The sequence below is a fragment of the Carettochelys insculpta genome, chromosome 29 (genome assembly GCF_033958435.1).
Source record: "Carettochelys insculpta isolate YL-2023 chromosome 29, ASM3395843v1, whole genome shotgun sequence".
Lineage (NCBI taxonomy): Eukaryota > Metazoa > Chordata > Testudines > Carettochelyidae > Carettochelys > Carettochelys insculpta.
Genome location: NC_134165.1, coordinates 840,095 through 851,475, shown reverse-complemented (window position 1 = coordinate 851,475; position 11,381 = coordinate 840,095). Strand labels below are relative to the sequence as shown.

The following is an 11,381-nucleotide window of genomic DNA, read 5'->3' as shown; positions in this document are numbered from 1 at the left end:
TCTGCCCTCCTGGCCTAGGCCCCGCCCCTCTGGGGCAACTGAACCAGGCCCACCTTGCCCCAGGCCCACAGTGGGTGTCCGCTGAGAGAGGGTCCCCAGCAGGGCTGGGCTGGGGGTCGGGAGAGAGAGTCCCTGTGTGGGGGGGGGCAGGGCTGGGCTGGGGGGGGTGAGATGTGAGTGGCACCAAGTCAGGGGCCTGTGACAAGTTGCTCCTTTGGCTGTAGGGAGTTTCCTGGGGGCTGGGGCTGCCCCCACCCCCCGCCTGCGGTTTGCAAGCTCGGCGCGGTCCTGGCTCTGGGGGAGGAGGGTACTGCATTGCCGGGCTGTGACCCCGCCGGCTGGGGCTGCTGGCTCCGCATCCAGCCTCTGCTTTCTCAGAACAGGACATTTCAGACCTCACCTCGCTTCCTGTGGAGGCCCTGGGGACGCGCTGGGCAGGGAGCCCCGGGGGCGTGGGGGCTCTGCACAGTCCTGGCCCCCCTCCTCCCTGCTCCTGCTGGCCGGGGAGCCTTGCAACACAAGTTCCCTGGCCGGACAGGGGGGCACAAGCGGGACTGGGTGTAAACGAGGCCTGGGCCGCTCAGCCACTGCAGGGTGTCGGATGCGTCTGAGCAGCCGCCTGCATCCTCCCGGCCCCAGCCCAGCCGGCTTCAGCCGGGAACCGTGCAGAGCTCAGCACCTTCCAGGCCTGGAAGAGCATCTGGGAGGGAGTCGGCCCTGCTCCTGCTGGGGCTCACAGGGCCATGTGCGCAGGCCGGCGCGGGGGTGCTCAGGCAGGGCTGGGGGGCACAGCCAGCAGCAGAGCCTTGCAAGCCGCCAGCGCAGCTTGAAGAGTCCCTGCCCCGTCCCCTGTCCCTGCCCTGTGACCGTCCTTCGGGAGTGGGGTGCCTCAGGCCAGCCACTCCAACGCAGAGGTGGACTTGGCCCCTCAGTTGCTATGGGTTTAGGGGCATGTGGGGCTGGGCCCAGCTGGGTGGGGGAGTCACAGGAGGGCTGTGCAAGACAGGGCTGGGCCCCTGGGCAGGGGGTCTGGCAGTGACTGGAGCAGAGCTCCTGGCACCCAGGGGTGGCCCCTCCAGGGCCACTGGCTGTAGCAGGGCTGTTACAAACCTCTGGTGCCAGGGGTTCCTCCACTCAGATTAACCCAGCCTCCATGGGGGGCCAGCTGGAGTTGTGAGGAGCCAGGTGCCAGCGGCTCAGGCCTGCACGCGGCTTGTCCCTGGATTGGGGCCCCCTGGCTGCGGCTCGTCCCTGGATCAGGGCCCCCAGCTGCAGCTTGTCCTTGGATTGGGGCCCCCGGCTGCGGCTCATCCTTGGATCGGGGCCCCCAGCTGCGGCTTGTCCCTGGATTGGGGCCCCCTGGCTGCGGCTCGTCCCTGGATCAGGGCCCCCAGCTGCGGCTTGTCCTTGGATTGGGGCCCCCGGCTGCGGCTCGTCCTTGGATCGGGGCCCCCAGCTGCAGCTGCTCCGGGGCCCCGACTGCAGTACATGGGTGCCACTGGGGTGGCATTGCTGGGGGCAGGCTGAGTAGGGGGCTTTGCTGCCAGCCAGGGCTGCAAAGGCCTGGAGCTGCCACCTCCCTGCTGCTTCCTGCCCCTGGCCTGTGTGCTGGGGGGGGCAGGTAAGTTGGGGTCAGTCTGGTGGTCCTGGCCAAGGGCTCTGGCGCTGGGTGTGGACACTGTGTCCTGGCATGTGGGAGTCTCTTGTAACCCCTTGCACCGCCTGAACCGAGCTCCCCCAGTTTGCACCCGGCTCTGGCGACTCGCTCGGCTGTGGTCAGGGATGGAGGAGGAGGAAGTCTGTGTTGGGGCCCACGCACCGAGCACTGATTTCCAGGGCAGAGAGTGAGCCCAGCCCACCAGGCGCAGGATGGGCCTGGGTGCCTCACAGTGAGGAACGGGGGGTGAAGGCAGGGGCCCGTCGAGCCCAAAGGAGCTCAGGCACCTGTGGCTGCACCGGCGGTACAAGAGCACCTAGGGGAGTTGGCTCGCAGCCTGTTGTGTCGCGGCGTCCTGGCAGGCGCAGGGTGCGGCTGAGGGGCCAGCGTGTGCTCCTGCCTGCCCCCCCCCCCCCCCGCCGCAGTGCTGAAATGGAGAAGCGGCAGGTTTGGCAGAGGAAGTGAGGTGTCTTCTCAATTTCTGCCTCCCTGGGGGTCAGCACCGAGCCCCTCACCCGCCTGGTCCCACAGCCTCAATGCTGTGCTGGTGCCTAACTCCCCTAGGTGCTCTTGTACCCCCGGGTGCAGCCGCAGGTGCCTGGGCCCCTTTGGGCCCAACGGGCCCCTGCCTTCGCCCCCCGTTCCTCGCTGTGAGGCGCCCAGGCCCATCCGGCACGCGGTGGGCTGGGCTCACTCTCTGCCCTGGAAATCAGTGCTCGGTGCGTGGGCCCCAGCGCAGACTTCCTCCTCCTCCGTCCCCTACCGCAGCCGAGCGAGTCGCCAGAGCTGCGCCCCCCGGCACGGCCCACCCTGCCCGGCCCAGCCCGGCCCGGCAGCTCCCCACGGGAAGTGCTCAGGGCCTCTCGCTGGGTCAGAGCTGCTGGCTGGCGTGGAGGCCGGTCCCCGCCCTGGTGTCCTCATTTAAACAGCCCCCTGCACTCTGCATGCAGTTCTGGGAAACCCAGAGCCTCTCCACATTCCAGCTCCTGCCCCTGGCGCCTGGCCCTGCTCCCCAGAGCCCAGTGCCGGGGGGGCGCTAATGGGGGTGGGACTCAGGCCCTGCTGGGTTGGGAGCCTGGTAAGTGAGTCACCCCAAAGCCGTCAGGCACTGGATGCAGCCCCGACTCTCCAGGCCATGCAGGCTCCAGCCTGGCCTTTTGGGGCATCCCCCACCTCTGTTATTCCGGCCGCAGTCCCCTTCCCCCACAGGGTCCAGCTGGAAATTATTCATCGCCCGTGTGAGCAGCTGCTGCCGCGAGGGGCGTGTGACGCGAGAGTCACAGGCTGGCTGCGGGCAGTGTCATGGGGGGGGGGGGCCCCTCGGGAAGGCAACCAGCCCGGCCCAGCCCCCGATGCTGGGGCAGGAGCAAGTTACACCTCAGGCGGCTCCGCCAGGCGTTTGGCCCACCTGCTCTACGACCCTCCGGTGGCAGGAATTCCCCAGTCCTCCAGCCGGCTCCTGAGCACGTGGGCAGCCACCTCGGAGAGCTGCCGGTGCCCCGCCAGCTGATGAGCAGAGCAGAGCTCCCACACCCGGCGGCGTGGGACTCTGGCAGAGCACATCTGTGCTCCATGGTGCGCAGAACAAAATTTATTCCACTAATGGATAGCAGATATTCCCGAGAACCGGCCCTGCCCTCCCGCGCTCAGGAAAGCAGCGGGACCTGGCCTGTGCTCCCCACTGCCTGCAAGGCTGGGGCCCTGCCGGGAACCGCACCACCCTTCCCTTAGGAGCTCAGCCGAGCCTCCTGCGGGTGGGTCAGCCACACCCCGGGGGAGTCCCTGGCCTGGCACAGCAGCCAGGGCCATGCGGTCAGCCTGCCAGGCCCTGTAGCAGTGCTGTAGGGCCCTGTGAACTCCCCGGGCTCCGCTCCTGTGACGTGAGCAGGGCAGGCGGATGTGCGGTGCTGCTGAGAGCTGGGGCTGTGCACAGCCAGGGACGGTGCCACAGGGGGCAGGTCACGTGCGTCACCTAGCGACGCTTGGGCAAAACTTGACTCTTGAGCAAACCCGGGCACGTCTCGCAGGGGCACGGACGTGCGCCAGGCTATGAGCCCACCCCTGGTGAGCTGGGATCAAGAGGGAACAGCTCCTGGGGGCTATCCCCAGGCTGACAGGCTCGCTGGTGCAGGAAGGTGACTGCCCCTGCGCCACAAGAGCTCCTTGCAGCCCCCACGCTGGGCCCAGAGCAGGAGGTTGGGGCCGATCCTGCAGGGTGCTGGGGCAGGGATGGGGTGCTGCAGAACCTCAGGGGCCATGGCACATAGCACCAGGGCCCTCCCAGCGCCCACCACAGGGATGCACCCACAGCCTCGGCGGCTTTGGGAGGGTTCTGTGCCCCGCAGGCTGTGTCCTCCCTGGGTGGGTTTGTCTGGGACGAGCGATGCTGCACGGCTCCCTGCTTCCATTCACGGCCGTGCCCCACCCTCCAGGAATTCCCAACATCCCTCCCTGCGTGCAAGGAAACCTTTAGGTGGTTTGGCCATGCACCATCCTGTGGAGTGCCCTGCCGAAGTCCTTGCTAGGTGAGTCTGGGAGGGTTGTGCCCCTATAACAGGGTTCTTGTGCTTCCCAGCATGGAGCGGAGCCAAGGGGCAGGTAGTCCCGAGGGTGATGTCTGGCCCAGGCAGGGTCCCGACATTCTTCACCCCAGCATGAGGACCAGGCGTCACATCCTGGCCCCAGGACCAAGTAGAGAAGCCTTGTGTGTTGTGCGTCTGTGTGGCCGTGTTTTGCCTTGTGTGGCAATGGGTCCATGTGCCCATTTCACCTTGTGTGGTGTTGTGTCTGATTGCAAATGTGCGCGTTTTGCCTTGTGTAGCAGTGTGTCTGTGTGCATGTGTTTCAGCTTGTGTGGTGGAGTGTCCGTGTGCACGAGTGTCACTGTGTGTGTCCGTTCGCACGTGTGCCTGTATCGTGCCTTGTGTGGTGAGGTGTCCGTGTGCACGAGTGTCACTGTGTGCGTCCGTTCGCACGTGTGCCTGTATCTTGCCTTGTGTGGTGAGGTGTCCGTGTGCACGAGTGTCACTGTGTGCGTCCGTGCGCACGTGTGCCTGTATCTTGCCTTGTGTGGTGAGGTGTCCGTGTGCACGAGTGTCACTGTGTGTGTTCATGTGCACGTGTGCCTATATCGTGCCTTGTGTGGTGAGGTGTCCGTGTGCACGAGTGTCACTGTGTGCGTCTGTGCGCACGTGTGCCTATATCTTGCCTTGCGTGGTGGAGTGTCCATGTGTACGAGTGTCACTGTGTGTGTTCATGTGCACGTGTGCCTATATCGTGCCTTGTGTGGTGAGGTGTCCATGTGCACGAGTGTCACTGTGTGCGTCCGTGCGCACGTGTGCCTGTATCTTGCCTTGTGTGGTGAGGTGTCCGTGTGCACGAGTGTCACTGTGTGTGTTCGTGCGCACGTGTGCCTGTATCTTGCCTTGTGTGGTGGAGTGTCCGTGTGCACGAGTGTCACTGTGTGCGTCCGTGCGCACGTGTGCCTATATCGTGCCTTGTGTGGTGAGATGTCCGTGTGTACGAGTGTCACTGTGTGTGTTCATGTGCACGTGTGCCTATATCGGGCCTTGTGTGGTGAGGTGTCCGTGTGCACGAGTGTCACTGTGTGCGTCCGTGTGCACGTGTGCCTGTATCTTGCCTTGTGTGGTGGAGTGTCCGTGTGCACGAGTGTCACTGTGTGTGTCCATGCGCACGTGTGCCTGTATCTTGCCTTGTGTGGTGCAGTGTCCCTGTGCACGAGTGTCACTGTGTGTGTCTGTGCGCACGTGTGCCTGTATCTTGCCTTGCGTGGTGGAGTGTCCATGTGCACGAGTGTCACTGTGTGTGTCCGTGCACACGTGTGCCTGTATCGTGCCTTGTGTGGTGGAGTGTCCGTGTGCACGAGTGTCACTGTGTGCGTCCGTGCGCACGTGTGCCTGTATCTTGCCTTGTGTGGTGAGGTGTCCATGTGCACGAGTGTCACTGTGTGTGTTCATGTGCACGTGTGCCTATATCGTGCCTTGTGTGGTGAGGTGTCCGTGTGCACGAGTGTCACTGTGTGTGTCTGTGCGCACGTGTGCCTATATCTTGCCTTGCGTGGTGGAGTGTCCGTGTGCACGAGTGTCACTGTGTGTGTCTGTGCGCACGTGTGCCTATATCTTGCCTTGCGTGGTGGAGTGTCCATGTGCACGAGTGTCACTGTGTGTGTCCGTGCACACGTGTGCCTGTATCGTGCCTTGTGTGGTGAGGTGTCCGTGTGCACGAGTGTCACTGTGTGCGTCCGTGCGCACGTGTGCCTGTATCTTGCCTTGTGTGGTGAGGTGTCCGTGTGCACGAGTGTCACTGTGTGCGTCCGTGCGCACGTGTGCCTGTATCTTGCCTTGTGTGGTGAGGTGTCCGTGTGCACGAGTGTCACTGTGTGTGTCCGTGTGCACGTGTGCCTGTATCTTGCCTTGTGTGGTGAGGTGTCCGTGTGCACGAGTGTCACTGTGTGCGTCCGTTCGCACGTGTGCCTGTATCTTGCCTTGTGTGGTGAGGTGTCCGTGTGCACGAGTGTCACTGTGTGCGTCCGTTCGCACGTGTGCCTGTATCTTGCCTTGTGTGGTGAGGTGTCCGTGTGCACGAGTGTCACTGTGTGTGTTCGTGCGCACGTGTGCCTGTATCTTGCCTTGTGTGGTGGAGTGTCTGTGTGCACGAGTGTCACTGTGTGCGTCCGTGCGCACATGTGCCTGTATCGTGCCTTGTGTGGTGGAGTGTCCGTGTGCACGAGTGTCACTGTGTGTGTCCGTGCGCACGTGTGCCTGTATCTTGCCTTGTGTGGTGAGGTGTCCGTGTGCACGAGTGTCACTGTGTGCGTCCGTGCGCACGTGTGCCTGTATCGTGCCTTGTGTGGTGAGGTGTCCGTGTGCACGAGTGTCACTGTGTGCGTCCGTGCGCACGTGTGCCTGTATCGTGCCTTGTGTGGTGAGGTGTCCGTGTGCACGAGTGTCACTGTGTGCGTCCGTGCGCACGTGTGCCTGTATCTTGCCTTGTGTGGTGAGGTGTCCGTGTGCACGAGTGTCACTGTGTGTGTCCGTGCGCATGTGTGCCTGTATCTTGCCTTGTGTGGTGAGGTGTCTGTGTGCACGAGTGTCACTGTGTGCGTCCGTGCGCACGTGTGCCTGTATCTTGCCTTGTGTTGTGGAGTGTCCGTGTGCACGAGTGTCACTGTGTGTGTCCGTGCGCACGTGTGCCTGTATCTTGCCTTGTGTGGTGAGGTGTCCGTGTGCACGAGTGTCACTGTGTGTGTCCGTGCGTACGTGTGCCTATATTGTGCCTTGTGTGGTGAGGTGTCCGTGTGCACGAGTGTCACTATGTGTGTCCGTGCGCATGTGTGCCTGTATCTTGCCTTGTGTGGTGAGGTGTCCGTGTGCACGAGTGTCACTGTGTGTTTCCGTGCGCATGTGTGCCTGTATCGTGCCTTGTATGGTGAGGTGTCCGTGTGCACGAGTGTCACTGTGTGTGTCCGTGCGCACGTGTGCCTGTATCTTGCCTTGTGTGGTGAGGTGTCCGTGTGTATGAGTGTCACTGTGTGTGTTCATGCGCACGTGTGCCTATATTGTGCCTTGTGTGGTGAGGTGTCCGTGTGCACGAGTGTCACTGTGTGTGTCCGTGCGCACGTGTGCCTGTATCTTGCCTTGTGTGGTGGAGTGTCCATGTGCACGAGTGTCACTGTGTGTGTCCGTGCGCACGTGTGCCTGTATCTTGCCTTGTGTGGTGGAGTGTCCATGTGCACGAGTGTCACTGTGTGCGTCCGTGCGCACGTGTGCCTGTATCTTGCCTTGTGTGGTGAGGTGTCCGTGTGCACGAGTGTCACTGTGTGTGTCCGTGCGCATGTGTGCCTGTATCTTGCCTTGTGTGGTGAGGTGTCTGTGTGCACGAGTGTCACTGTGTGCGTCCGTGCGCACGTGTGCCTGTATCTTGCCTTGTGTTGTGGAGTGTCCGTGTGCACGAGTGTCACTATGTGTGTCCGTGCGCATGTGTGCCTGTATCTTGCCTTGTGTGGTGAGGTGTCCGTGTGCACGAGTGTCACTGTGTGTGTCCGTGCGCATGTGTGCCTGTATCGTGCCTTGTGTGGTGAGGTGTCCGTGTGCACGAGTGTCACTGTGTGTGTCCGTGCGCACGTGTGCCTGTATCTTGCCTTGTGTGGTGAGGTGTCCGTGTGTATGAGTGTCACTGTGTGTGTTCATGCGCACGTGTGCCTATATTGTGCCTTGTGTGGTGAGGTGTCCGTGTGCACGAGTGTCACTGTGTGTGTCCGTGCGCACGTGTGCCTGTATCTTGCCTTGTGTGGTGGAGTGTCCATGTGCACGAGTGTCACTGTGTGTGTCCGTGCGCACGTGTGCCTGTATCTTGCCTTGTGTGGTGGAGTGTCCGTGTGCACGAGTGTCACTGTGTGTGTCCGTGCGCACGTGTGCCTGTATCGTGCCTTGTGTGGTGGAGTGTCCATGTGCACGAGTGTCACTGTGTGTGTCCGTGCGCACGTGTGCCTGTATCGTGCCTTGTGTGGTGAGGTGTCCGTGTGCACGAGTGTCACTGTGTGCGTCCGTGCGCACGTGTGCCTGTATCTTGCCTTGTGTGGTGAGGTGTCCGTGTGCACGAGTGTCACTGTGTGTGTCCGTGCGCACGTGTGCCTGTATCTTGCCTTGTGTGGTGAGGTGTCCGTGTGCACGAGTGTCACTGTGTGTGTCCGTGCGCACGTGTGCCTATATTGTGCCTTGTGTGGTGAGGTGTCCGTGTGCACGAGTGTCACTGTGTGTGTCCGTGCGCACGTGTGCCTGTATCTTGCCTTGTGTGGTGGAGTGTCCATGTGCACGAGTGTCTGCGTGTGGTTCGCCCTAGGTCTGTGCACGTGCTGAGTGGTGTGATGTGGCACAGGCGTGCACCCTTGAGGTGCTGCAAGCCAGGATCCCGTAGGCGCCCTGCCCGGCCAGACTGTCTCTAGGAGAATCTGGGGCCACAGTAACATCCCCCCATCACCATGGTACGTCCCTTAAGTACCTTTTTCTGCTGTCCACTTGGTACTTTCCACCCCAGTCTCCCTTAGGATGGTAATCTTATCTCCCCTTCCCTAAGGTCACATTGTGCATTCCATTTCCCCCATAAGGATGGTACATCCCAACTGGTACTCCTCTGGCCTAGGTGCAGTTGGTACGTCCCACTATCTCACTCTGAAAGTGATGTATCCCAGCTGCCTCTGCTCTGGCGACGGGCCACGTGGTACGTTCCACATCCCCCTCAATGTGGTACCTCCCGTTTCACACACTTCCCACCTCCCGTCCAATCAGGAAACGAGGACCTCCCCTTTGCCCCCCCCACCTCCTTCTCCGGGTGTATGTGTAACTCCTCATCCCCCCTTTCCGTGCAGATGGTACAGCTCGCGGGTCATGTGGTGCACTCCATCCCGCCTCGACAATGGTACATCCCACCAGTCATGTCCTCCCCCTGCACGAACATGGCACCTCCCGCCCTCCTCTTCTCTCTCCGGTAGCCGCCTCCTCTCCACAATGGTTTGTCCCGTGCCCCATAGATGGTATCTCCCAACCGTAGGCTGATCTGTGTTCCCCGCAGATGGTAGCGCCCCCTCCCCTCTCCAATGGTTTGTCCCAACCCCCCCCCCCCGCGCCTGGTTTCCGCGCGAAATCGTCTCCCGGCTCCTGGCTCCCGCCCGCCGCCTCCGATGCCGGCCAGGGCCGCCCCGCTGCCCCCCGCCCCGCTGCCGCCCGAGCTGCGCCGGCGGTGAGAGCCCCGCGAGCTGCCCCCCCGCGCTTCTCCTCAGCCCCCCGCCCCGCGAGCTGCGCCCCCCGCGCTTCTCCTCAGCCCCCCCCCGCGAGCTGCGCCCCCCGCGCTTCTCCTCAGCCCCCCCCAGCGAGCTGCGCCCCCCGCGCTTCTCCTCAGCCCCCCCCCGCGAGCTGCCCCCCCGCGCTTCTCCTCAGCCCCCCGCCCCGCGAGCTGCGCCCCCCGCGCTTCTCCTCAGCCCCCCGCCCCGCGAGCTGCGCCCCCCGCGCTTCTCCTCAGCCCCCCCCCCGCAAGCTGCGCCCCCCGCGCTTCTCCTCAGCCCCCCCCCGCGAGCTGCCCCCCCCGCGCTTCTCCTCAGCCCCCCCCCGCGAGCTGCGCCCCCCGCGCTTCTCCTCAGCCCCCCCCGCGAGCTGCCCCCCCCGCGCTTCTCCTCAGCCCCCCCCGCGAGCTGCCCCCCCCGCGCTTCTCCTCAGCCCCCCCCGCGAGCTGCCCCCCCCGCGCTTCTCCTCAGCCCCCCCCCCCGCAAGCTGCGCCCCCCGCGCTTCTCCTCAGCCCCCCCCCGCGAGCTGCGCCCCCCGCGCTTCTCCTCAGCCCCCCCCCGCGAGCTGCGCCCCCCGCGCTTCTCCTCAGCCCCCCCGCGAGCTGCCCCCCCGCGCTTCTCCTCAGCCCCCCCCGCGCTTCTCCTCAGCCCCCCCGCGAGCTGCCCCCCCCCGCGCTTCTCCTCAGCCCCCCCCCGCGAGCTGCGCCCCCCGCGCTTCTCCTCAGCCCCCCCCCGCGCTTCTCCTCAGCCCCCCCCCGCGAGCTGCCCCCCCGCGCTTCTCCTCAGCCCCCCCCCGCGAGCTGCGCCCCCCGCGCTTCTCCTCAGCCCCCCCCCGCGAGCTGCGCCCCCCGCGCTTCTCCTCAGCCCCCCCCGCGAGCTGCCCCCCCGCGCTTCTCCTCAGCCCCCCCCCCGCGAGCTGCCCCCCCGCGCTTCTCCTCAGCCCCCCGCGCTTCTCCTCAGTCCCCCCCGCGAGCTGCCCCCCCCGCGCTTCTCTTCAGCCCCCCCCGCGAGCTGTCCCCCTTCTCTGAGCCCCCTGCGAGCCTCCCCCCACTTCTCCTCAGCTCCCCCCCCCGCCTGGCCCCACCTGCTTCTAGGCTGACCACCCCCCACCCCCCGCTCCGGGCTGCCCTGGCCCAGTCCGAGCCCCATGTAGCGCCCCCCTGTCTCCCCCGCCCCGCTCAGTGTTTGTTCCCCCCCGGGGCTGAGCCCGGGGGGTGGAGACGCAAAGGGATGTGTGTTCTCCCCGAGTGGGGCCCCTCCATCCCCTGACGGTTGTCGGTGAGGGTGTTTGTCCGCTCAGGGGCTGAGCCCAGCGGGGGGGGTGAGGGTGTTTGTCCCCCCGGGGGCCGAGCCCGGTGGGGTGGAGACGCAGAGGGATGCGTGTTTTCCCCAAGTGGGGCTTCTCCATCCCCTGAGGGTTGTTGGTGATGGAGTTTGTCCCCTCAGGGGCCGAGCCCTGGGGGGGTGGAGACGCAGAGGGATGTGTGTTCTCCCCAAGTGGGGCCCTTCCATCCCCTGAGAGTTGTTGCGTCCTGGGACTCTTTGAGGGGCCTTGGACGTTCTTTGGCCTCACCTGCCCCACCTTGTCCTGTGCTCTGGGATTCCCCTGCCGGGGGAAGCCCCAGAGCTGGTGGGACCCCTGCCCTGTGTGGTGCTTGGCTGCTTTGTCTCTCCCTCCCAGCATGCAGCTGCTCAGGACAGGAAGTGAGGCAGACCCCCCATCCGGCTGGAAGGCGGGGTGGCACTCTGGGGGGCAGCAAGGAGCTGCCTGTGCTGTGCAGGACGCTAGCCTAGAATGCCCGTCCTGCAAACCCAGTGCAGTGGGCCAGGCGGGAACGCCCTGCCCTGCTATACCTCCGCCCTCACAGCCTGGGCCTTCCCATGGCTCCGCAGGCCATGATCCCTAAGAAAATGTCCCCCTCTGCC

The 11,381-nt window shown here is 64.6% G+C and overlaps 1 protein-coding gene across 4 annotated transcripts in view; it reads left to right on the top strand.

Moving 5' to 3' along the window:
- The window catches only part of DNMT1 (DNA methyltransferase 1), a 56,980-nt gene that overhangs the window by 12,127 nt on the left and 33,472 nt on the right, over positions 1 to 11,381 (top strand). For 2 of the 4 annotated variants that reach the window (XM_074979626.1, XM_074979625.1), the window contains exon 1: positions 9,306 to 9,415. The exons of 1 other annotated variant lie outside the window; for it this stretch is intronic. In XM_074979626.1, coding sequence (XP_074835727.1) covers positions 9,357 to 9,415 — 59 coding nt within the window. In that variant the 5' untranslated portion in view covers positions 9,306 to 9,356. Of the gene's footprint in view, positions 1 to 9,139; positions 9,164 to 9,305; positions 9,416 to 11,381 lie in introns of those variants that run through there. One more of the 4 variants, XM_074979629.1, reaches the window with a different exon arrangement.